This window comes from Elephantulus edwardii, unplaced genomic scaffold, assembly GCF_000299155.1.
Source record: "Elephantulus edwardii isolate Elephantulus edwardi_28Jun2011 unplaced genomic scaffold, EleEdw1.0 scaffold00148, whole genome shotgun sequence".
NCBI classification, from domain to species: Eukaryota; Metazoa; Chordata; class Mammalia; order Macroscelidea; family Macroscelididae; genus Elephantulus; species Elephantulus edwardii.
In genome coordinates, this window is record NW_006399898.1 from 4,325,570 (window position 1) to 4,351,265 (window position 25,696).

At 47.2% G+C, this 25,696-nt stretch overlaps 1 protein-coding gene across 1 annotated transcript in view; it reads left to right on the forward strand.

The window, feature by feature from the left end:
• The first annotated feature begins 2,508 nt into the window (after nt 1-2,508).
• The window catches only part of MPHOSPH9 (M-phase phosphoprotein 9), a 61,161-nt gene continuing 37,973 nt past the window's right edge, over nt 2,509-25,696 (forward strand). The window contains exons 1-6 of the mRNA XM_006894696.1: nt 2,509-2,618; nt 5,422-5,575; nt 13,194-13,283; nt 16,493-17,013; nt 18,181-18,301; nt 23,698-23,788. Coding sequence (XP_006894758.1) covers nt 2,509-2,618; nt 5,422-5,575; nt 13,194-13,283; nt 16,493-17,013; nt 18,181-18,301; nt 23,698-23,788 — 1,087 coding nt within the window. The remainder of the gene's footprint in view (nt 2,619-5,421; nt 5,576-13,193; nt 13,284-16,492; nt 17,014-18,180; nt 18,302-23,697; nt 23,789-25,696) is intronic.

Below are 25,696 nucleotides of genomic sequence, written 5' to 3' on the forward strand. Positions count from 1 at the left end.
CTCGGGGTAAGCGTTGGGCCAAGGTCGGCAGGTTCCGAGGCAGCAGTACCTGGCGATCTGCGCCTTAAAGATCCGAGCCTTGAAAATCCTGCGCGTCCACTCCGCCCTGCAGGGTGGCCAGGACCTGGAAAGGACCAAAATTAGTGGATTTTAGGTTTGCCTTTCTCTCCCGCAGATCAAGACTCCTAGTTAACTTTTATTTTATGGTTGGGGCCTGATCCATCCATCTTTCCTTATTCACAGCTCCATTTTTTTTTTAAATATTCTTTTTTTTTTGCTAGGAGCTGGGTCGCCAGAATTCATTTGTCCTTGAGAAATAGAAAAAAAAAAGTCTGTTTTTCTGTTCACCCCCATATCCATCCATCTACACTAAGATTTTTGTTAATGTTTTTAAATTTTATTAATTTTAGTGAACATTTACAGAGATTTTGGATTTCCATTTATTGTTGCACTTGATATCTTTGCTTTTTTTCAATTTTATTTTTTGTGTATGTGTGTGTGTGTGTGTGTGTGTGTGTGTGTGTACGTGTGTGTACCGTCAAATCAGATCTGACTGGTACAGGAGGAGATTGTTCTCCCTTCTCCAGCAGAGCATCTGTTGGATTCGAACCACACACCTCTGGGATTGTAGTACACCTTCTTGCCACTAGGCCACCAGAGCTCGCTATAAGATTTTTGTTATTACTTATTTACTAGGAATGACAGAATTTGGAGACTAGACAACTCTGTTCCTCTACCCGGGATCTCCATTAGGATTTTTGTTGTGGTTTGTTTTCATTTGCTAGGGAAGTCAGAATTGGTGGCTGGAAAATAGAAAACTTGTCTCTTTTTGTATTCCTCACACCTATTTCTTCGTTGGTTGCACTGAACCTGCATCATTGACCGTCCATTGGGATTCTGCCTAGGTCTCTGTTTCCAGAATACCTCAGCAGGGAGGGGCTGCAGGCCCACCTCCCCATCCATCCTGCTGCAGCGAGCTGGTGTTTTCCTGGGGGGAGGGCGTGGAGATTGGAATGCCGATATTGTGATACTGTGGTCCTTGCCTGGAAGGTGCAGCCTCTGACTCTTCAATACTCCGATTGTCCCCTGGAGCCACAGGGGAGCGATCCAGTGAGTTAGCTCTGTTTACCCTTCCCATTCACACCTGTCCCTGCAGGAAGTGCACAGAGCCTTTGAGTCAACCTTGGGCTTTGTGAGAATGGGCCCTGGAAGAGGGAGGACCCGGAGGACCCTGAAGAGGAGCTCTCTTGCCTTTGTTGCTTGCTCAAGTGTGTTCATTTCGAGAGCAGTCTGGATCCCTTTTCCCTTTTCTCTCACGGCCTGGCTCTCTCCTAAGCAATTTAGGAGGCAAAGGGTTTGACTCCACGCAGCCAGTCCACCTCTGGACCCCCAACTTCAATAAAATCAGAGTTGATCTGGCCAGTTGTTTCTTGTTTTAAGAAGTAACACATGCATAACGGTGAAATGGTATTCTTTGTAGCTTTACATACACATCCACACACAGTGCAAAATGTGTTCTTGCCAGCCCTGCCCAGAGGAGGCGACCTTACCTTTATCAACACTGCCAGTTATTACAGAACCTATTTAAACAGTAGCTAGTTCCATTCATCTAAGTTACCACACATGATGGTTGTAGGGATTTAGTAGCTAACAAGGCATTAAGTATTCCCATTGTTACATCGAAGACTGTATCTAGAACTTTGATTATGAAATACACCAATTCTGGAAGAGTCCCTGAAAGGGAGGATGGTGTATTTGCAAATCCTTCTCAGTGTGGCTTTTAAAAGACTGAAATAGAATGAATTTCTCATCAGATGTGCCCTTTCGAAGTGCACACGTAGCAGCTCGTAATAAATATGTGCAAGGTGTGAAGTTATCACCACTCTGTGCAGTTTCTTCTCCGTCACCTGAAAGGAGACCCCATGGCCATCAGGAGTCACTCGCCATTCTCTTCTCCCCCAGATCCTGGAAACCGCTATTCGATTTCCTGTCTTTATGTAGATTTGTCTGTCCTTGACTTTTCCTGTCAGTGGAATGCTATGATACCTGGCTTTTTACAGCTGGTTTCTTTCACTTAGCATTACGTTTTTAAAGTTCATCCAGGAGTTCATCCTTATCCTGGCTGAGGAACATTCCATCATGAGGCGAGGCCACATCTGTGGACCTGTTCATCAATTGATGGACATTTGAGTTATGTCTCCATTTCAGCCATTATTACAGATGCTGCTGTTCTTAAAGTCCATTTGTAGAAAAGAGTTCAAGGTCCCTAGACTCATGAAAAGATAGTTGGCAGCGTGAGCAGTGAGCCGCTTTTTATATAGTCTTTCTCCCCCCATCCCGTTCATTTTTCAGACGGTCTTTGAAGCTTAGGTTTTCATGGTTCTGAATGCTAGCAGCTGAAAATGCCTGCAGACGATGACGTGTCTGAAGATGACTCCGATTCAGTGTCTTCAAACACTGAAAGAACCTGTAATTTCAAATAACAGATCATAACAATCTCTGTATGCTATGGAAGACTTTGACCTGGTGAAAAATTTACAAAAGACTTCTCCATCGTCTGTAGAACCTGAAGACAAAAATTCTCCCCATTACCTTGGACTAAACTTAAACACTGCTAGGTAAGAATGATAGAAGAAGAGATAGATAGATAGATAGATAGATAGATAGATAGATAGATAGATAGATAGATTGATTCTTTTTCTGGATTAGAACAGTGAGTCATAGGATTTTATTTGCAGTGCACCAAGTCATTCCAAATTGTGTCGTCATTCCTGATTCACATTTAAAAAATTCAAGATCAGGAACTAATCAAGGAGAGTTAGTTTTTCAAGTTAAGAATAGATTATGCCCCTCCATGTGTTTAGTTTCTCCCAGAAACATGTATATTTTTTTACACAGAGAACTTTGAGAAAGTTCTTGTTTTGTTGGTTGTGTATAAACTTCTGTTGAATATGTTTTTAGTCACTTAAAAATCTCATTCATTCTCTGCTCTCCTTAGAAGAGTTTAAGTCTGAGGGAGCTCTGGTGGCCTAGTGACAAGGAGCTGCACTGCAATTCCAGAGGTGCATGGTTCAAATCCACCAGATGCTCTGCTGGGGAGGAAGGAGCAATCTCCTCCTGTACCAGTCAGATCCAGTTTGACAGTGCACACACACACACACACAAATAATAAAAATAAAAAAATTATAAAAAGCATTTAAGTTCGGTTGCAAGGTTTCTAAGGATTCCTGGTGGCACAGTGTTGGGGACCTAACTGAGAGGTCAGTGGTTCAACTCCACCAACCACTTTATGGGAGAAGGCTGAGTCAGTTTGCTTCCATAAAGATTTTCAGCCTCAAAAACCGTGCGCTGCAATTCTGCTCTGCCCCAGCAGGCCCACAGGGGTTAGGAATTGACTTGATGGCCATGGGATAGTGTTATTTGTACATTTTAAGATTGATAGCACAAAGAATATTTTCTGTTGCAGAAATTCTTCCAAGCAGTGCAGCCGATAGCAATTAAAGTTGAATACTAGGAAGTAAGCGCCAAGCAGACTGCTTCAAAGAAAGACGATGCCATCAAACGCTGCGTCTCAGGCAGTTTCTTTCTTAGCTGCCCTTGGTTTCTTTTATGTCAGACCCCGTTTATTACTCGTATCTTGTCTGTGGTCTGACAAGCTGGATCCCCTGCTCACTGAATTTGTCAGTAGCTTAAACAAAGAAGTTAGGACCGTTGGAGGGGACCTGAGCTTTAACTGGGGTGGGGGGGGAGGAAGAATAATGTCACAGGAGGCTGGGGTCGGCTGGTGAGGGAACAGATGCCTCGGCAGACAGTAGGGCTTCATGAGTCAGTCAGTCCTGCTGATCGGCCTGCTGGTTCCCCGCCCTCTTCAGGAGAGGTGACGGCTTGGGGATAGGGTTAGGGTTATAGCATGCTGGGTGATGGGCAGTTAGACAGCAGGTGAAAATGCCTGTCAGTGGGACGTGGTTCAGGAGGTCTGTGGCCCGCACTCATCTCCAGGGAGACCTGAGGAAGCTAAAACTCAGCCCGGTTTGCTGGGCTCTCAAAAGCCTTTGCCCTGTTAAGGTGCGGTGTTAACCCTCTTCTGTTGCTGCTGGTGAAGGTAGATGCACTTTCCTGTGGTAGCAGTTCTCTGCCTCACGCGGAGTCCAGCAGTCACAGGTCTTGCTGTACGTGCACAGGACGTCGGCCACTCGTTTGGCTCCTGTAGCACTTGGTGGCCCCTTGAAGCCCACTTCTGCAACCCTGTTGGCACCTAGAGTTTGATATGCCGAGAAGAACCTCAGTGTGCCTTTCTCCCAGAACTTGTGGAATTGAACTTCTGTTCCGTTGTGTCTGGCCAGATGTCAGTGAAAGTCAAACCCCAGCGCTGTAGCTGTGGAGGGGCCCTGGTGACGCAGTGGTAAAGGCACGCACTGCTAACCCAAAGAGTTGGTGGGTTCTCGCGTACTGGCCTTGCCTGGGGACAGATGTGGCCTCTACCTCGGTGAAGACTGACCGCCTCGGAATCCTGCTGGGCGCTGTCCGTCTCTCCCCTGCCTTGTAGGATCGTCGGGAGTCAGAATCCTTCTGCTGACAGTCACAGTGGGGATACGTTTGGTTGTTTTAAAACATTATTACTCCAACTAAGTAAACCTTTCTGGACTATATGTTATGTTTATCAACTTCTGAAATTTTATGAATATTTTATCTGCTTCTAGTTTTCTTATTATTCTGTTCTTGAAGAGATTCTTTGTGACACAATGCAGAGGTGTCATAAATAAAACTATCTTTCTTTGCTTCCAGGGTTTTTTTGGGTTTGGGTTTTGTTTTTTTTTTTGTATCCTCTTTGTTTCCGGTGTAAATTTTAATGCCTTTACTGATACCTTTTTTTGTTTTCTAAAGCAAACTTGAAGCAAAGCTTGGCAAAGATGGGCCTTAGGGAAGAATCTGTGCCATGTTGCACCCTCAGGGGACTGACAGCCGGAACAGTTACTGCTGATACGCCAGGCACGAAGTCTGTGCCCAGATAAACCTCGCTTATCACACCAAATTGGGGGGATTCAGGTGACATGCTGGGCAGTACAAAAGGAATCCCTGCTAATGTGAAGGGCTACATTTTAAGCAAAAAGAATCCTCTAGAATCACATACATCTGAGAAGAGAGGAGTTTTCCTTCGGATTATTTAACAGAAACTTTTCTGTGCTCCCTCACTTGTGGGGAAGACTGTTGTGTTCATTTAAATAAAATAAATGAGTTAAGTGCTGGCTCTCCTGTTCCTGCTCTTTCTCTCTGAGGACAAAGCCGGGATCAGATTTTGAACAAATGAGGTGGGAGTACGTGTCAGTGGTTTTGTGCTGCTGTGCGAAACCTTGAACTGCTGAATTGTTCGCTGCTTCAGTAGAATGAAGAAAATAATTTGCGTTATTTATGTTTCAACAGAAGTTGTCCCCACCTTAGTACAAATGGAGTGTCCCGTTCCTTGGGGAACACCAGACCATCTGTTATCCAACATACAGTTGAAGGCCCAACCTGTTTAATGCAAGAGCTGCAAAGCAGTGGGAAGACTGATTCGGAACTTTGGAAAAACTGTGAGGTATCGAGATTTTTTTTTATGTTTGAAATTGTAAAATAATTTTTAAAGTACCTTTTCTAAGCGCAAAATTATTAGAAGTCTATCTCTTGAAAAAGTAAGAAATGATACTTAATTTGCTGTAAAAGTAAGGTGGGCAGGTATCTACTGGAGGAACAATATTTAGGGATGTGGAGAAGAGACTGAAAGTGTGTTTTAACAATGTTTAGTGTGGCTGGGCCTTCTGCCTTCTCTCTCTGTTAAATGTGAGCTGAAATGTTGCCTTTGTTTGGAAACCTGGGGATCCCAAAATCATTAACGTTGTTGCTGATGTTAATGTTTTTAGTAACTCACATGAAAAGGTTACTGTTTGCAAACACCAAGGCCTGTGTCAGGAGCCCCAGTAGGATGGTAGATTAAGTTTTGGGATGGTGGATTAAGTTTTGGGCTGCCAGTGAGAGGGTTGGTGGTTCGAGGCTTTCAGGATAGAGGAGACAGGCTGCTTCTGTAAAGATTTACATCTTTGAAAACACGGTGGGACAGTTCTGCTCTGTCCTGTTGGGTCATTGGAGATGAGAATAAAGTATAGTAGATTTTGTGTATATAGACTTTGAGTGTCCTAATTCTATATATTAAGGTTTCTAGTGCTTTATCATAATCGTGCCTTGTCTCTGTAGATGTGATATATTGCTTTATTTTGATTTTTAATGTCAGTGAGTCTTTCTTCAATGTGATAAAAAAATTTTAAATTTTAATAGTAAGAACTATTTGTGCATTTGTTTTATTTTGTAGAATACCTAAAGTAGATTTTCCAAAGGAAGGCCTGGTATTACATTACAGGAATAAAAATTACTAAGTTCTTTATTTAGAGAGCAGTAGATTTTGGTTTTAAATGTTAATCATCCTTTTAAAATCATATGCATTCGCTTTTTTTCCAGGATAATAAATTGATTGAGATTACTTGATTTAAAAATCCAGTAACACCTCTAACTAATTACTTAACATTAATCATTCATAATTATCAGAGTTCTAAAAACAATTGAACATTATCATAAACTTTAAAAAATAGGAAAATAGCAGTTCTGTGTTTTTATATTTTTTTATCTACATAATCACACTGTGAAATTTGAATCATTTTTAAGTACTGTAACTTAAAAGGGAATGTTTCATTACATTTTCATTACATGTAACAATTCATTGACTTCTTGTTATGTACCATATAGTCACCTGCTACTCATTGCAACTCTGTGTACAATAGCTCTGAACCCTGCTCTATCCTGTGCCAACCTTATTGTCTCTGACACACTTACCCCATTACCCCATCACTGAGTCAATCCATCTCATCGAGAATCTTCCTTTCTTGCACTGTCCTTCCACCCTCCCAAGCATGATGCCCCTCTCCAAGGACTGATCCCTCCTTGCAACATGCCTAAACTGTATCAGACAGCACTTCAGAATCCTTACCTCCAAGGAGCAGCTGTTCTCACCCTCTCTAGGATGCACCTCTTTGTTTTCTTAGCAGTCCGTGGTATATTGGTATATTCAATACTCTTCTCCAGCACCACAGCTCAAAGGCATCAATCTTCCTTCTATCATCCCTAGTCATTGTCCAGCTTTCTGACACATAGCACGTAATTACGAAGACTATGGCCTGGATCAGGCACACCTTAGTCTCCGACTGACATCGTTGTTCTTCAGTACTCTGGGGAAGGCCAACAGTACATAACAATAATAACTATTTTAAAATCATTGGGTATGTAATTGACTATTTGATGAGGAGTCATTGATAATATTTCTTACTGAGCTAGAATATGAAACACTGGTCAATTCAGCCACATTTTTTGAGTTTGAGTTTATTTGGGATGTTTTCTAGTAATACGTGAAAACTAACAAAATAGCCTCTGACATTTTAGTGGAGTGTTGTAGAAAGTATGAGGTTATGTTTTAAGGATCATGGGAGTCTATTCCTAAACTTTTTTTGCACAAATTTCATGTTTTCACCTCCCTTTAGAGTAGTAGCATTCATTCTAATTTCTGTAACCTTTTTAAAGAGTCCAGTGAACATTAATTATAAGAAACCCTGGTGGTGCAGTGGTTAGAACTCTGAGCTGCCAACACGATGGTTGGTGCTTTGAACCCACCGGGTGCTTGTCAGGAGAAGGAGGCGACAGTCTGCTTCTGAAAAGACTGCAGCTCGGGGGACCCCGTGGGCTGTTCTGTCCTGCAGGGTTACTGTGAGTGGGCATCCCCTCAGCAGCAGTGGGCTGGACTTTTGGTTTTGCGTGTGCATTACTTAGGAGCCCTGGCGTGTAGTGGGTGAGTGTTGGGCTGCTAGCTGGCCATTCGAACCCACTAGCTGCTCCACAGGAGAGAGGTTAGGTGATCTGCTCCCAGCAGGAGCTGCAGCCTTGGAAGCCCAGTAGAGGCTTTCGGGGGGTTAGAGGTCAACTCCACAGCAGGCACTTGGGGTGTTCTTAGCGCTCTGCTGCTAACCATGGGTACTCTGGTGCCCTAGTGGCAAGAAGCTGCACTGCAATCCCAAAGGCACGCAGTTCAAGTCCACCAGCTGCTGCACAGGAGAAAGACAGGGAGTTTCCTCCGTGCTATTAACTGCCTCTGGGAAACCCCCAGAGCGGTGGCTGTGGGTTGGTTCCTACTCTGTGGTACACAACAACAACAACAACAGCTGCTAACAAAAGATCAGGAGCTTGAACCCAGCGGCCACTCTTTGGGGACAAGATCTAACAGTCTGCTTCTGTAGGGATAGTTCCCTCTGTCCTCCAGGGTCCTTGCGTGTCATAGCCAGCTGGGCCGCAGTAGGGTGGGAAAGGACATTATTAGGAAGAAACAGAAACTGAAAATGACAGGCAGGAAGTGGCAGGAGCATGCTTGCAGTGTGTAAGACCAAGTAGGCTTTGGTGGCACCTTGGACAGCCTTGGATGCCCTCCACATGGTCTCTGCCCCGTGGGGTCACAGACACCAGGCTTGAAGCAGTTGCCTTGGGTTTGGTTTGTTGTTGTTGTGTTAAGTGCCGTTGAGTCTCAGGCAACTCATAGCGACCCTATGAATGAAAGTCCTGGACACTTTCTGTATAACTTTCATCCTTTCTCCAAGTTCATAGGGTTTCCAGAGGCAAGCTACTGTGGAAGTGGATGCCACTCCTGCTTCCAAGCTTGTTTTAATCAGGGAGCTTCACCAAACACTGTCCAGCGTGGGTAACAGTATTTGGCTTCACAGCAACCATGAGTTACCTCCGTACAGCAAGTGGACCTACCAGGGTTACATGACCTAGAAGAATGTTTCACCAAGAATGTTTTAGATGGTATAAACTTGCAGTTTATATGTAGTTTACAATCAGCAAACTTATTAAAAAGAAAATTAGTATTAATAATTGAATAGAAAGCCAGTTAACTCTGTAAACTTTTATTCAAATCACATTTTAAGAAAAGTCTCTTTCTAAATTTTTTTTTACTTTATATTGATTTGCATACAACATTTGTATACATTGTGTTTCACAGTATCATTCGTTCACCTTGTGCTTCAGAGGATCATTCTCGTTCATTGTGTTTTATAAGGAGCAGCAGAGAGCTCTGAGGCTCCTGCGACCCCGGTGGGCCCCTTTCCAAGGCCTGTGTCCTGCCTTTCTGAAGCCGTGACTGCTCACACTCGGAAAGGTTACATAGTTTGGATCAGTTACATGACAAGTTAGCATCTTAATAGAAATATTTCTAAAACACGTTTAAATCCTTAACTGCGGCAGATAATTCTGAGGTTGTTAGAAACTTTAAAAAAATTTATATATACAGTTTTTTTTCCTTTTATCCACTCTACATGTCCACTCCAGTGACATGAGCTACATCTGCCGTGTCCTGGTAGCTCCCCACACTCCATTCCCTAAGCTTTTCATCAGTCTTGACAAACACCGCACCCCCCAGGCAGTAACTCTTGGTTCTCTGCTCCCCCAGTCCTTGGGAACCACAAATACACTTTGGTCCCTGGGCCTCTCCCTGTCCCAGTGAGGTATTTCATAGAAATGGGATTATACAATATTAGGTCCTTTTTTGTCTGACTTATTTCACAGGACTTTTTTTAAATTATTTGTGTGTGTGGGTACCGTCAAATCGGTTCTGACTGGTACAAGAGGAGATTGCCCCTCCTTCTCCAGCAGAGCATCTGGTGGATTCGAACTGCACGCCTCTGGGATTGCAGTGCAGCTTCTTGCCACGAGGCCACCAGCGCTCCCTTCACAGAACTTCTTAAAGAGCGTCATTACCTAACTTGTTTTAACTAGTGGCTTTAGCATTTTCTCTACTTAGTGCTAATGATTAGAAGACTAAAGTTTATATGCCCCTCATTATCACAGTACCCACCGGTTTGTGTCTGTCTCCTGGCCAGTGTACCACACACGTGTGTCCCCTTGGCACTCAGTCTTCCCTGATGCCCAAGTGCTCTTTTTCCAAGATCATCAACTTTAAGAATAACATCATGCTTCCTTATCCTGAAGTGAAACTCACAGATGATAACAGCTTCTGTTTTTCCTGTGCCTAATAACAGACAAGCAGCCACTGAAAAATGAAATCCGTACAGTGTTCTTGTAACTGAGCTGCAGAGAATAGCATCTATGAGAGAGAGAGGGAGACCAGGCTGCTCCCTGGAGCCAGGGATTTGGAAGCTCTCTCACATCCTTTGGGCACCTGACCAGGAAGGAACAGTCCTTGGAGAAGGACATCGTATTCGGAAGGGTGGAGGGCCAGTGCAGGAGACGAAGAGCCTGATGAGATGGTTTGTTATAGAACTGAGGCAGTGGAGGTGGGGGTGTCAGAGTTAATGAGACTGGCCCAGGCCAGGGCAGGGTGCAGAGCCTACGGTCGCTTTAAGTTGCGGGTGGCTTGATGGCACATAATAACAGCAACAGTGTATTTCAGTATATAAATGCCTAGGCACATCTGAGAGACCCCTGGTGGCACAGTGAGTAAGCTGTGGCTGCTACCTGCAAAGTAGGTAGTGGGAACCTCCCAGCTGCTCTGTGGGAGGAGGGTCAGGCCGTCTGTTTCCAGGATTCCAGCCCTGGAACCCCTGTGGGGCAGGTCAGCTCTGCCCTGTAGGGTCACAGTGAGTCAGAAGGGACTTGATGGCCACGGGATTGTGTGTGTGTGTTTATGCCCATTTACATGAGGGGGCTGCGTGGTGCTTCCTTCTGTGAGCTCACCGTGAATGCCCAGCCTCAGACTGCTTCAGGATCCAGGGCCAGGGCCAACACCTCCTGGGACGTGATATTCTGAAGTGGTTGCCAGTCTTTAATAAGGGTTGGGTTGTTTACGGTGAAATCAGATCTGACTGGTACAGGAGGAGATTGCCCCTCCTTCTCCCACAGAGCATCTGGTGGATTTGAACCACTCACCTCTGGGATTGCAGTGCAGCTTCCTGCCACTAGGCCACCAGAGCTCGCTTTTAATAAGGTTTTGAAACTAAGATCTTGATAGTTTCATTCCAGATAATAAGTGAATCTGAGCTGCACGTTTTAGATTATGTTCTTGTTCAAAATGAGTATGGGACAGTTCTCTGTTGGGTGGGGCTGTCCTGTGTCTGTGTCCCTGGGCCCTGCCCATTGTGCAGGGCTGTCCTGTGGGCCGCGTCCCTGGGCCCTGCCCGTTGTGTGGGGCCTGTCCTGTGGGCTGCGTCCCTGGGCCCTGCCCATGCAGTGACAGCACTGTCTCCTCTTCTCCCCGATACTTGTGACATCCACGACCTCACAGATTTTTGTAGTGCAGTTCCATCCCATTGAGACTTCTTGATCTGTTCTAAAGTTTCCTGTTCCTGTCGACCCCTTGACAAGAGAAGGAACCCCTGCCCAGTGCTATCCCCCTCAAGCCCATTGTTGCAGCCCCGTGACACTGCCATCTCGGGGAGAGGCCGCCTCGTTTCCCTGACCACCTCTTTCAAAGGCATCATGTCTTTCTCCATGGTAACAAGACCACACACACACAGGAGATGAATTTCTTCTCTGTCCTGTTTAAATTTAAAATCGAGTTTTCCCAGTCACTGATAAAGTATTGTGAACCTCATACGGTAGGTAAGTGAGGCACAAACAGGCTATGTTTGTTGGGACCTCACAGATAATGTTAATACAGGGTGCTGATCTAACCCAGCACCCAAGAGATTTCCTCTAGGTCAGACTCAGGAACTCCTGTTCAGTCTAATTAAACGAACAAACGTCCCAAAGCTGTGGTAGGCTTAACTTTGAGCCAGATGCCCATATCCTCTGAAATGATGTAAGATGCAAGTTGTTACGTGCCATTGAGTCCAGGACCGCTCATAGCGAACCTACGAACCACAGCTCTAAACCCTGCCCTGTCCTATGCGCTGTGGTGCTCTCTGTTCGATTAGGCTTGTGTGCTCTCTGTCCAGGGTGCTGGACACAGAGCCTTTGGGAGGGCGTGATGGTTGTGAAGGAGACGGAGATAGCTGGGCTGAGGAGAGGCCAGCAGTGAGAGGTAGAGGGTGGGGAAGGGGCCCGGGGAACGAAATGCCAGGATCGAGGAGGCTGCCTTGTTAGGAGCTGGGGCGATGGTTTTCCACGTGAGGACACTGCCAATTCAAAGCTTTTGTGGTGGGGAGAGGCTCAAGGGACACAGAGGAACCCGGGGTGGTGGGGTGGTAGGACCTGCTGGCCAGAGAAGAAAGATAGAGAAGAACGCGGTGGAGCTGGAGCATGTGCGTGACGTGGACTGTGTGGGGCCCCAGAAGGAGGGCTTAGAAAAGACTTTGCATAGGGGAGCTCTGGTGGCCTAGTGGCAAGAAGCTGCATTGCAATCCAAGAGGCGCACGGTTTGAATCCACCAGATGCTCTGCCGGGGAAGGAGGGGCAATCTCCTCCAGTACCAGTCAGATCCGATTTGACGGTACACGCACAAAAATAATAATAAAATAAATATTTAAAAAAAAAGACTTTGCAGACCCAGAAGCTCCTTGTCGCTGTCACATGTGACTGCGATGTGACCCATCCCTGAGCTGATCCCGGCGGAGCCAGGTCATAACCTTTGGCACGAGGCTCCCCAGTCAGGGAGAACCAGAACCAGACATGAACAGTCAAGGGATTGGGGAGCTTGACTCCCGTGTCCTCAGTGCTTTTTCCATCCCGTTCTTAGCTCTGAAGCACTTTAAAATTGTGCCATGCCTCACTTTAGTAGCATCTTTTTCCTTACAGAGCGAATACTCAGAGGCTGTAAACCATGGTTTGGTACTCTTGCTGAAGGATGTGGGTTTCTGCTTCTGGGCTCACGGTGGTATTTAAGAAATCACTCCCCATGAGGAGGAGAGGAAGCAGAGAGACCGTGAGACCCATGCCGAGCGCATCCACCAGGAGGTGTTTTAATCAGAAGACAGCACATGGTGCTGCTTGAAATAGGACCGGCTCGACCTTCCGGGCTGCGGCTTACATAAGCGCCACTCTGTGCTGTGTCCTTCCATTTTTCCATGAACTGTATTTTAAAAGTGGTTTGTTTCTTTCAGCTTGTAAATTATACAGGTGGGGAAAAAGGATCTTTACCCCCTGGAAAACTCTTTCTGTGAAAAAATACCTTAACTTTATGAATTGTTGTTTTCTATTTTTTAACCAGACTTGTTTTCTGCATTTAATAGACCTGGTGGTTACAGCTCTTCAGTTTGGTGGAAAAACAATGCCAGGAGCAGATAGTGGCCCAGCAGGAGCAGTTCCACAGCCACATTCAGGTGGGAGCTGTTTGCATGGGGGGGGGTCCCCCCACCCCGCGGAGCTGCATGCCCCCTCACACGATTATTTTAGATTTTAGTATTTGTACGGTTTGCAGAGAAACTACAACTTTCTATCAGTTTTGTTTGTAAACTGAAGACAAAACATAACTTGTTATCTTAAGAGTAGCATTTAAGGAGATGGCATAATTACACTTGGGCTTCACTGGTATCAGCAACGCCGCATGCTTGCGCCACCAGGGTTCTCAGCTCTTTGGTTTGATTTTTAGTGACAATTTCTATTCATTTTCTTCTTTAGAAACTTTTCTTGTGGTAGGATATATGTAAAAAATAATTGTCATTTCAACCATTTTTAAAAGCTTTTCACTATGGTTTGGCTGAAAGTGTACAGAGCAAATTGGCTTTCTGTGCTTTGTGTTTCAGGACTTAATTACAGTCCCAACGTTGTGACAGCGCTCTTCCCACTTCGTCCTTATATTTCTCATCTCCATTTGCCATCTGTCTTGTCCTTTCCAGTCTCTGAGCTTTATTCCCAGGCACGTGCTGCCATTTGTAGTGGTGGTTGATTGTCCTAAGGCCTGCATTCTTCCCAGGTTTTGTGGATCACCTTGTGTTGTTCTTGTTGGATGCCATCGAATCGACCACAATTCGTGACAGCCTGTGAACAGTGCCCTGTCCTGGGCCATACTCACCGTCTCTGCCACACCTGAGTCCACCCACTGTCACTGCGTCAGCCCGTCTAATTGAAGGTCTTCCCCTCCTTCACCGACCCTTCACCTGTGCAGACATGATGTCCTTTTTCCAAGGACTAGTGTCTCCTAACAACGTATACCAACTGTGTGAGATGAAATTTCACAATCATTGCCTCCAAGGAGCACCCTGGCTGCAACTTTTCCAAGATAGACTTTTTTCCCCCTCCTCAATTTTATTATTTTTAATTTAATTTATTATTTAAAAATACTTTTATTATTATTATACTAGTTTTTTTATAAATTCTGAACACATTGTTTTCCAGAACAGATTCTTCTATTTTCCCACACACATCCTCCCCCCCACCAAAGATATACATTTTGTCTTTTTGGCATCCATGGGATGTTCAGCATTCTTCTCCAACACCTCAACGCAATGGTATCAGTTCTTCTGTCATCCTTATTTATTGTCCAACTCACAGATGCATAGCAAGTGATTGAAAAGGCCATGGCGTGAATCAGGTGCACCTCAGCCTCCACACTCCCATCATGACTCTTTAGCACTTTGGAGAGGTCCCTGACAGCAAGCTGTCTCCATGCAATGAATCTTTTGGTTTCCCGTCTGCTAGCGATAGGGGTGTTGATTGTGGATCCAAGCAAAATTGACAATCTCTGTCCCTTCTCAGTCTATCCGGGTGTTGTCTGCCGGCCTGATGGTGAGATTTTTGTTTTATTGATCTTGAGATTTAATCCATCTTGAAAACAACACAGTCTTTGATCCTCTGCAGCACGTGCTTTAAGTCCAGCTCCCTTTGATCAGGCAGCATTGCGTCATCTGCATAGTTCAGGTTGTTGGTGAGCCTTCCTCCAATCCCAGTACACATTCTCCTTCATATAGTCGAGCTCCTTGAATGATTTGTTCTGTGTACAGGTTGAATACGCAGGGAGAAAGGATACAACCTGGATGCACACCTTTCCTGGTTTTAAACAATACAGTGTGCCTTTCCTCCGTTCGGATAACTCTTTCTTGATGTAGGTGTTTTGCATGAGCACAATTAAGTGTTCCGGGATTCCCATTCTTCTCAATGTCAGCCATAATTTGTTATGATACACATGGTCAGATGCCTTTGAGTAGGTAATAAAACCCAAATAGACATCTTTCTGGTATTCTCTGCTTCCAGCCAAGATCTATCTCACATCAGCAGTGATAATCCCACGTGTCATGGCTTCTTCTAAATCCAGCCTGAATTTCTTGCAGTTCTCTGTAGATGTACAGTTATAGTAATTTTTGAATGATATTCAGCAAGATTTCACGTGCATGTGATAGTAATATTGCTTGGCAATTTCCACATTTTATTGGATCACCTTTTTCTGAGAATAGGAATAGATGGACATCTCTTCCAGTCAGTTGGCCAGCCAGCTGCCCTCCACGTTTCCTAGCTTAGCTTGGTGAGATCGTCTAGAGCTGCATCTGTTTGTTGGGACATGTCGGTTGGTATCAATTCCTGGCACCTTACTTTTTGCTAATGCCTTCAGTGCAGCTTGAACTCCTTTCTTAATCACCATTGGTTTGTGATCATCCTTCCTGAAATGGTTCTGTATTGCCAATTCTTTTCAGTTTAGTGACTCAGTGTGTTCCTTCCATCTTTTGATGCTTCCTGAATTACTTAGAATTTTGCCCCTGGCATCCTTCAGTATTGCAAGTGGAGGGTTGAATTTCTTTCCCAGTTCTTTGAGCTTGAGAAGTGTTGCTCACTTGTTGTTTTCCAAGTCCAGCTCTTCGCAGATTCCTTCGTAATACTTCACCTTGTCTTTCACACCGCCCTTTGGAATCCTCTGTTACCTCTTTTCCTTCAGCAGTTCTTCCCTTTGATTTTGGCAGTCTTTCTTTTTGTTGATCACCCTTTAGGCCTGAGTCCGTGGCTTGAACTTGAACTGCAAAAGAGAATTCAGTTCCAAGCATTTCAGTCATTTTTAAAGTGCACCATTCAGTAACATTAATTATCTTCACCTTGTTGTTAAACCAACCCTGCATCTTACCAAGTTTTCCTAACCCCTTTCATAGAAACTTAGTATCCTGTGAGCCGTCATTCATCCCTGGAAACCAGTCATAATGTTTGGTCTCTAGATATTTCTCTGTTTTAGGTATTTCATCAACATGAGATCATACAATATTTTTCCTTTTGTATCTAACTCCGCTGTACATCATATGATCAAGGTCCATGTGGGTGGGAGCAGGTCTCAGTCTCAGTTCTCTCTCTGTCAGAATAATGAGCTGTGTGCGTGCACACACGTTTTATTTACCCTCTGTCCATTGTTGGACCCTTGGGTAGTTTCTACCTTTTGGTTATTATAAATAACGCTATCATGAGCGGTGGGGTACACATAAGTATTTGAATTGTAGTATTTTAGAGAGCAACATTTGAATCTGTTTGCAACCACAATATTTTTATAAAACCTGTAAAATGTTATAAATACTTATGCTCTTTCCTCTTCGACTCTGTACCTGTTTATCTGCAGCGTATACAGGAGGAGATAAAAAACGTGGTGAAGCTACAGACCAGTAGTGCTGCCTGGGCACCCTGTGGTGGTTCTTCAAGCAAACAAGCATCTCCCGAAAGTCAGATGGGTTTTCTTTCTGAGAACAGCGAGAGAAATGAGTGTGTGCTCCATTTTCCTATGTCTAAAGAACCCGAGATGCAGCAAGATTCCTCCTCATCCCAGCCAGACTGCAACGTGGACAGCAGTTCTGTGAGCAGTGGCTATGGCACCTTCTGCGTCTCAGATGTAAACGCCTGCAAGTCTCAGGACCCCAGAGAGCTGATGGAACATGCAGAGTCCCCTGCAGGACAGTACGCAGCCCCCATGGTGCCGACAGAGTCGTTTGCAGGTGGCGTGACGAGTCAGAGCTTTTACATACAGACCGCAGAGGAGCTCAGCGTGTCTCTAAAGGATGGTCTTTCTAATTTTCCCGATGAATTTGAGCATGGTCTTCTTGGCGAAAACAAAACCTCAGAAGTATATAGTGCAAAACCAAATAGGTAAGTGGGATTCTACCACCACTTGAGAAGAATTTTACCTGTTTACCACACCTGGTGGCATTAGGGGCCCTTGACTCAGTCCAGGTGCCTGTTGGTACATCAATTTTAGTGTTAAAACGGAATTCAATAGATTACTGTTGACTATTTTTTATTTACTTACTACCTGTGAAAAATTGAAATAGGCCGAGCGTCCCATAGACTGATGCCCTCAGGCCTCCCTCCTGTTTGCTAAAGTCTTCAGGTGGGAGACTGTGCTGATACACGCCTGCTGAAAGCTCAGCCTCAGGGCTGGACCCGCACTGCAGTTTTGTTTCACGTGTTCACTTAATTCAAAACAAAAACTTAACTACAAGCATATTTGGTTATATTGATTTTTCTTTCGTCTGTAAGACTTAACTATAAGGAGAAGTTTTATACATTCAGCATCCTTTTGAATGATCCAAGATAGGAAACTGGCTGAATAGTTGTCAGAAGCAAATAATCTTTTAAAAATTATTATTTACCCTAAGCTTTCAGTTAAAATGCATTAAATATACTGGGTTTTTCCTCTAGAGCAACACAAATCTTGTCCACTCACAAGTATAAGCGTTAGTCTGTGCCAAGACGTAAGAAGCCCTGGTGGCACTGTGATTGAGCACTTGGCTGCTGGCGGGATGGTCGGTGGTTCAGCTCAGCAGCTGCTGCGGGAGAGGGGAGGAGGATTTCGGCCCTGGCAGCCCCCTCGGGCAGCTCTGCTCTGCCCTCCCGGGCACTGGGGGTCAGAGCTGGCAGCCACGGAATATGCCAGGAGACACCTTCTCCAGAAGGAGGCACTGTGATGGATTTTGTCTTGTTAATCTGGGTAGGAGACGTACACGTTGCCGATGACTCACTGTTTGCTTTGCCTTTGTGAATAAGAACTCAGAAAAGGACATTTAGGTAACAAATTACGTGCTGCCAAGTCAGAGATTCCCAGTTCAAATCCACCAGCTGCCCCGTGGGAGAAAGATGGACAGTCTCCTCCTCCCTTGCAGTTTACAGCCTCTGAAAACCCGCTGGAGGGTCAGCTGGGAGTCGGCCTGACTCTCTGGACACAGCAACCCCTCCGCTGTTAGGAAAGCAGTGCCCGCCGATGTGTAGACGGCGTGGGAAGAACAGGAATCATTTTGGTGTCCTCCTTTTTAACAGCAAATCTATAACATCCTGGGCGCAAAAGCTGAAGCAGAACCAACCAAAGAGAGCGCACGTGGGAGAGGGACGCTCACAGTCTGTGCACGGAAGCGAGCAGGCGAGGTCGCCCCCCGAGAAGGTAATCGCCTGTCACGGTGCGGGCCGGGCTGCCTGTCGGGGTTCAGCACCCTTGCCCGCACCCCTGGTGTTGTGCCCTCTCCTGGGGTGGAGAGGGAGTTCTGGCGGCGTAGTCCAGACGTGGTTGTGCTGCCAAAGGACGCGCCTCCCTGGCAGCTCATGTCCACCCGGCAGCCTCCTCCTCCGCTGTCTGCAGCCTCGGAGAACCAGCGCAGGGGCAGCTGTGCGAGCTCACAGACTGTATGGCTAACTAACTCTGCCGACAGTCCATTCCTTTGATCCCTGAGAATTGCAGAGAATGATACACTATATGTATCGGTTCTTTAAAAAAGGGGCGCTGGCTGGGCTGTGGCTTAAGTACTCATCTGCTTGTCAGTAGGTTGCTGGTTCGAATCCACCAGCTGCTCCTCAGGAGAAAGATGTGGCAGCTTCTGCCTGTAAAGAAGTCCTGTCCTACTGGGCCCGAGTGTCCTGTCCTGCCCCACCGGCCACTGTGTGTCCTGTCCTGTCCAGCCCCACTGGCCACTGTGTGTCCTGTCCTGTCCAGCCCCACTGGCCACTGTGTGTCCTGTCCTACCAGGCCCGAGTGGCTTGTCCTGCCCCACTGGCCACTGTGTGTCCTGTCCTGCCCTCCCTGGCCCATGTGTCCTGTCCTGCCCCACCGGCCACTGTGTGTCCTGTTCTGCCCCACCAGCCACTGTGTGTCCAGTCCTACTAGGCCCGAGTGGCCTGTCCTGCCCCACCGACCACTTTGTGTCCTGTCCTGCCCCACCGACCACTTTGTGTCCTGTCCTGCCCCACTGGCCACTGTGTGTCCTCTCCAGCATTACCAGGCCTGTGAACAGACTCAAGGACAAAGGTTTGATCTCACTAGTCTTTGGACTCTTCAGATTTGCACTGGGGAGGAGGAAAGTAAAGATGGAGAAAGGTCCAGGAAACCTCGGAAGCTTGTGTGGCCCAGTGAGGCCTGGTGCTGTGTGGTGGTGCCGCGTGTGGTGTTGTGAGGCCCAGTGAGGCCTGGTACTTTGCAGTGGTGCAGTGTGCAGTGGTGTTGTGAGGCCTGGTGCAGTGTGCAGTGGTGCAGCGTGTGGTGGTGCCGTGAGGCCTGGTGCTGTGTGGTGGTGCAGCGTGTGGTGTTGAGAGGCCCAGCGAGGCCTGGTGCTGTGTGTGGTGCAGCGTGTGGTTGTGCCGTGTGGCCCAGCGAGGCCTGGTGCTGCCATGTTCTGTTCTTTGGACCCTGTGTGCAGTAGCCGTGTTTGGGATGATAGCTGAAAGGCGTTTGGAGACTGTGGTCAAAACAGCTGTTTTTAACTGGACTAGACTGGAATCCTGGGAGAAGGTGTTCCCATATCTCCTTTTCTGTTGTTGTTTTTCACTGAGACTTGGTTTTGTGGGAATTTTCCTCGTGATCGCGTGGAGCTGCTAAGGCTGTGAGTTCACAGGTTTGCATGTTTTTGTGAATACCCCTGACCATAGGTTTGATACATCCGAGGGTTCCTAAGCGGCCGCACTTGAGGGCCACCTGAGGATCTGTAGACATACTAACCCGTTAACCAGCCTGCCAGCCCGAGACCTCTGACTCCACCGAGGAGGCTGTGAGCCCACGACTTTAGCTGGTTCGTTCTGGTTTAGCCCCCCACCCCGCTGAAGCAGCATGGATGACCCCTCCTGCACCAGGTAGGGTCACGTTAGCAGGGTGCTGGCTCCTCGGAGGCACCTTGGAGGACAGGCTGCGTCCAGGTCCCAGCCCCAGGCCCCGGCTGAGCACTGTTGTGTGTGCGCTGTCAGCCTCGCCGGAACCCAGCCACGCCGCAGCGGCCAGGATCTGGGAACCACTGGTGTGGCCTGACTTTACTCTCTGCTTGCATGGAGGATAGCGGGGCCGTGGATGAGCAGGTGTGGGGTGCGGGAGAGACCTGTGGGAGGCAGATCGGGGCGCCTTCGCCCGTGGGACCCAACAGGTGCAGAGCTAGGGCTCCGAGCAGACTCTCCAGCTCAGCGCTTGTGTTTTCTTTGATCGCCTCCCGGCAGGTTTTCATCCCCTTGTCTCTCGCTCTCTCCTTTTGTGAGGTGAGTGAAATGTTTGGGATCAGTCATTAGAGGAAGTAAAATGTCTTCGCTGTTTTCTAATTTCTGTTTTGAGGTAACAGTGGGTAGTCACTTAAAACCACTTAACCTGGCGAGCTCTGGTGGCCTAGTGGCAGGAAACTCTACTGCAATCCCAGAAGTGTGTGGTTCAAATTCACCGGATGCTCTGCTGCTGAAGAAGGAGGAACAATCGCCTCCTGTACCAGTCAGATCCAATTTGACGGTACACACATTAAAAAAACAAAAAAACAAAAACCCAAAAAACCACTTAACCCTATCACTCCTGATTCTGAGCCACATTTGAAGGATCCTCAGAGGTGGGCTTTCTTCCACGCCTCCTCCCCAGTTGTTTTGCGTTTCCGGCTCGGTCAGTAACCTCACTTGGTGGACCCTGTCCTCACCCTATCCTCACTTCCTCTGCAGTGGTAGCTGTTTGAGGTCTGTCCTGCACTGTGTGCTGGGAAGCCCGAGGAGTTGGCCCGGTGCAGGTCTTGCCTTTGTCTCGGTGGTTCTCTGTGTGGGACGGACTGGAAAGGGTTCTGGTGCCGACCCGCTTTGCAGCTTTGTGGTGGTTCTCTGGACAGGCTACCAGACCGTCGCTGAAACTGATTAAAGTCAGGAAGCAGCTCTTGGGGCTTAGATGGGTTACGTCTCAGGGGGGCTTTGCTCTGCCGGGTCGGTGTTTTCTGCGGGGCCTGCCCTGTTAGCTCGGGGCCGTGCGGCCGGCAGCTCTGTCGGGGAAGGGTCCCTCCGTGTGTCCCCCGAGCACAGGGCACTGCTGGCCTCAGCCCTGCGGAGGGCTCGTGGTCTGATGCCAGGAGGTACTTCATTTGCTCATCTTCTCCACTCAGCCCTCCCTGGGCCCCCCACCCCTCCCAGCTTCCAACACTTGACACAAGTTTGAGCAGGGCTTTTTAGAACAGATAAAAGGTAATTGAGGAATTTCTTACTGATAAAAAAGAAACTATAATGGTATCAATGCTGAGGCAAGAATTTATCTTGATAGTTGTTGTTAAGTGCTGTTGTAAAGGACTCACAGCTACCCCATGAACAAAAGACCTGAACACTTGTATAACTTTCGTTGTTTCTCCAAGTTGATAGAGTGTCCGGAGGCAAAGCTGTTTTGGAATTGAATGCCACTTCTGCTTCCAAGCCGGCTTTAATCTTGAGAGTCGTTTTATTATTTACTCTCCCAGTTTACTTTTGTTCCCATAGGTGGGTTTTGAGCAACCACAGCTTGAACACCACCACCCCCACCCCGAGTATGCATTTTGCTGTGTTTTTGGTGAAGCGTCACACAGCAGTGTAGTCGGCAGTTTCTGTTCATGCATGTTGGTTGCAGTCCTCAGGGTGTGGGAACGTTCTCGTTTTTTCTGTTGGTTCTGTTACATTCCCATCCATCTAGTTTCCCTGCCCCCTAATAGTTTCGTCTCGGCTTTAAAGTACTTGATGACCATCTGGTTTCATATAAGTGGTTCTTTAAAGACACATAGTACTCACAGCTGATATTTTTTATTTTGTGAGAAATCTGTTATTTAGCTAAAAGGTAACCGCAAGGGCTAGTTTGGGTTCGAGATCTTTGGACAGTAGACTCGGGGTGTCCTCTCATCTTAAGTGGTCCGGTAGGTCTGGTCGACTTAAGGAAGGAAGAGTGTGGTGGTGGAAGAATTGACGGGGAAGAACCCACTAGAACAGCCTTTCCAGTCCGTCTCCCTGCTTGTAAACGTCAGGGCTGCAGGGACTGTGAGGAGAGATGCACCTGGACGTTTTTTAGCAGAATTAATGGGAAGTTAGTTTGTGCTTTCCCTGGGCTCAGCCAAGTGTTTGGAGGGGAGGGGTATTTTAGTAGCTAAGCTTCATAGCACTTACTGATTTTCAGAATTTGTCATTGTAGATGCATGTCTCTATACATACTTTATTGTTTTATTATCAGTGTTTGTATAGGTATGTACTGTAGTTGTAGGTTAATGATTTGTTGTTGTTATGTGCCGTCGAGTCGTTTCCGACTCATAGCGACCCTATGCACAACAGCTCTAAACCCTGCTCTATCCTGCGCCAACCGCACCGCCTCTGACACACCCACCCCGATTACCCCAGTCACCGAATCAATCCATCTCATAGAGGGTCTTCCCCTCCTGCGCCGTCCCTCCACCCTCCCAAGCATGATGTCCCTCTCCAAGGACCCGTCCCTCCTGGCAACATGTCCAAAGTATGTCAGACGAAGCCCCAGAATCCTTGCCTCCAAGGAGTAGCTTGGTTTAATCCTCTCCAAGATGAATCTGTTTGTTTTCCTGGCGGCCCAGGGTACATTCAGTACCCTTCTCCAGCACCACAGCTCAAAAGCATCCACTCTCCTTCTGTCCTCCCTAGTCATTGTCCAACTCTCTGATGCATAACAAGCGATTGCTTGTTAATGATACTTACATTTGTTTTATACTCAATGACCTTAATTCAAGGACTCAAGGTACCTCAACTTCTTTTGGAAATAGATGTTCAGTCGTAAATGACTGTTGGTTGTCGTGGTGGCTCAGGGTCAACAACCTCATCCTCCACGAACCAAACACCGGGGGCTCCCGCCCCATCTCCACGGTCCTGGCTGTGCCGGGGCCGTCGCTGCAGCCCCAGTGACAGTCACCTTTGTTGAGGGTCTTCCTCTCGTACACACCACCCTCCTTTACCAGGCTCACGACATCCTTCCGACACCCGGGACTCATCCCTCCTCCAGCGTGCTCTGTGAGAGGGAGTCGCACCGTCCTCCCTTCTGCAGACCGTTCTGTCTGCATGCCTCCACGACAGTTCATTGTCCGGCAGTCCGTGGTATTCACGATTCCTCACCAACGCTGTCTCCCAGACGCCTCCTCTAGTCACCTCCGTGTCTGGCTTTCACGCACACGTGAGGCTGTTGAAAATGCCATGGCTTGGGTCAGATGCACGTCACCGTCTTTTTAACACTATGGAGCAGTCTTTTTCACAGCTGACATGCCTGGTGAGCTCTTGACAGCTGCTTCCGTGGGCTTGGTTAGTTCTGAGTTCATGAAATCCACCTGCCCCCAGGTTTCTCCTTTCTGCTAGAGAGAGACCCCCAAACCAACTTTAGTAAATCCCACGGGGAAAGACAGCCCTCCTCTCTTACTGCTGTCATTTTACGTCTGTGTAGTTATGGAGGAAGGCCGCCCTGCCCTGGGCCGTCACGGGGCCCTGGGGGCTTGTCTGTGCCCTAGCTGACGCCTGGCTCCAGCTCCTATTCCTAGGCCACCACCTTGTGCCTGATGTCTTATCTATTGACTAATATTTTTCTTTTTTTTGTAGCCTGATTTCTCTGCTGCTGCACATTGTAGTGCTTTTTACCTCAATAAACCAGATGAAAGTCCAAAGTCTTGGATATCTGATTCAGGAACAGGTAGAGTATTTACATGTTTCTTAAAAGTTTCTTTCCCCCTTGACAACTGGTTTGCATTTCCGTTACTGAATGATAACGCCACACTGTGTAAGAGCACTTTCTGTAAATGTGTCCTGCACTCTTCTCATAGCGATCACTTCATGGTCTTAATCTTGTGTTCCAGTTCTGTAAAGAGAGGGGGCAAGAATGGCTTTTAGAATGAGGAGAACAGTCATAGTACCTCAGCTTGTTCATTTGCTCCAAGAGGAATTAGCACATGTGGCCCCTTGGGAGGCATTGTCTGTGTGGTTCCAGGCGGCCCACATTCCTGTCTTACACACTGATTTTCCCCCCCCTTTACTACTCCACATTCAGTTCTTCAGGACATGAAGGTCATGTGTCTTCTACCAAGCTCCAGATAAGAGCTGTTTCGCACCACCCACCTTGGCTCCTACCTTCACGACTACCCCCCCTTCTCTGTCACCTGGATCCCCAAAATTTTTGACCAGTCTCCTCCATTCCCTCGTCTCCAGCTGTGTTCTGTAACTGAAGGAACACCTTTGTCAGAAAACTCAGGTCCTAGGACTCCTCTGATGGGGATCTGGGGCCCTCTGTCCCCTCCTGAGGACAGTCAGCATCCTTCCAGCGCCTGGGGACACAGCCCACGATCGCAGGGACCTCCTCACCAGTGCACACATATTCTGCACCTGTGTATGCCATGCAGTCTCTGGGCAGGGTCTACGCAGTGCCTGCTTCCTCTGCGGCAAGTGCTCCTCCCTCCTGCACAGGTCTCCCTCTGCCCTTGGCGAGCCCTCCGCCAGGCCTCTGCCCTTGGTCAGGCCTCTGCCCTCGCCAGACCCCAGCCCTCCACCAGCCCCTTGCCCTCTGCCAGCCCCTTGCCCTCCACCAGCTCCTTGCCCTCAGTCCTTTTCTGCTCTTGGAGACCCTGTAGGATGCACTGTCTGCTACACAGCTTTCCGAGGCTCCACTCACTGTGGAAGAACATGGCCTCATCTTTCTCCTGTGGAACAGATGACTGGTTCCAAATGCCAGCTTCTCTGTTCAAAGCTGAGCTCTTTAAGCACTGCAGCACCAGAGCCCCTTGGACTCACTCACGTTTGGCCAGCATGGCTACTTTTCCCTGAACCCACCCTGACCATCCTGTTCCACAGGCGTGCTGCTCACGCCCCTCCCACAGTGCTTGTGATGGGGTCCTGTTGCGTTGAATTCGACCCCCAGTGACCTGTGAGCAGCAGATGGGATCTCATCCTAGCCTGTGCCATCGGCACCTCTCACACACTCAGCCGATTGCGGCATCGCTGTATCGGTCCGTCTACTGAGGAGCCTCCTCTTCCGCTCACCCTCCACCTTCCAGGCATGATGCCCCCTCCCAAGGAACAGCCTCTCCTAGTGACAGGCCCACAGTACGTGAGACAGAGCCGCACCCACGGAGCGCCCTGGCTGCACGTTGGCGGAGACGGTCCCTGGGATCTCCAGGGCTCTTCAACACCACAACTCAAAGGCACCCCCAGAGCCCTCTTAACCGTTTGACAGTTGTGGGCTTACCGCCTTCTGACATGCTGTATCTGCTCTGCCATTTACTTCTCTGTATCCTCTCTCCCCGACACCCGGCACAGGAGACAACAGATTGAATTGATTGATGTCTGTACATTGAGTTTTTCTCAGTCTATGCTGATACTTTTCTCTCTTTCCAAGTATATTTTTTTAATTAATTAATTAATTTTTTTTTAGTTTATTATTTTTATTATTACAATTTAGAATGAAAATTAAGGCATGTCAGTTGGTATCACATCGATTCCTGGGTCCTTATTTTTTCCCTCAATGTCTTCAGTACAGCTTTAATGTCTTCCTTCATTACAATAAACTCTTGATCATATATATATATATATATATACACACACACACACA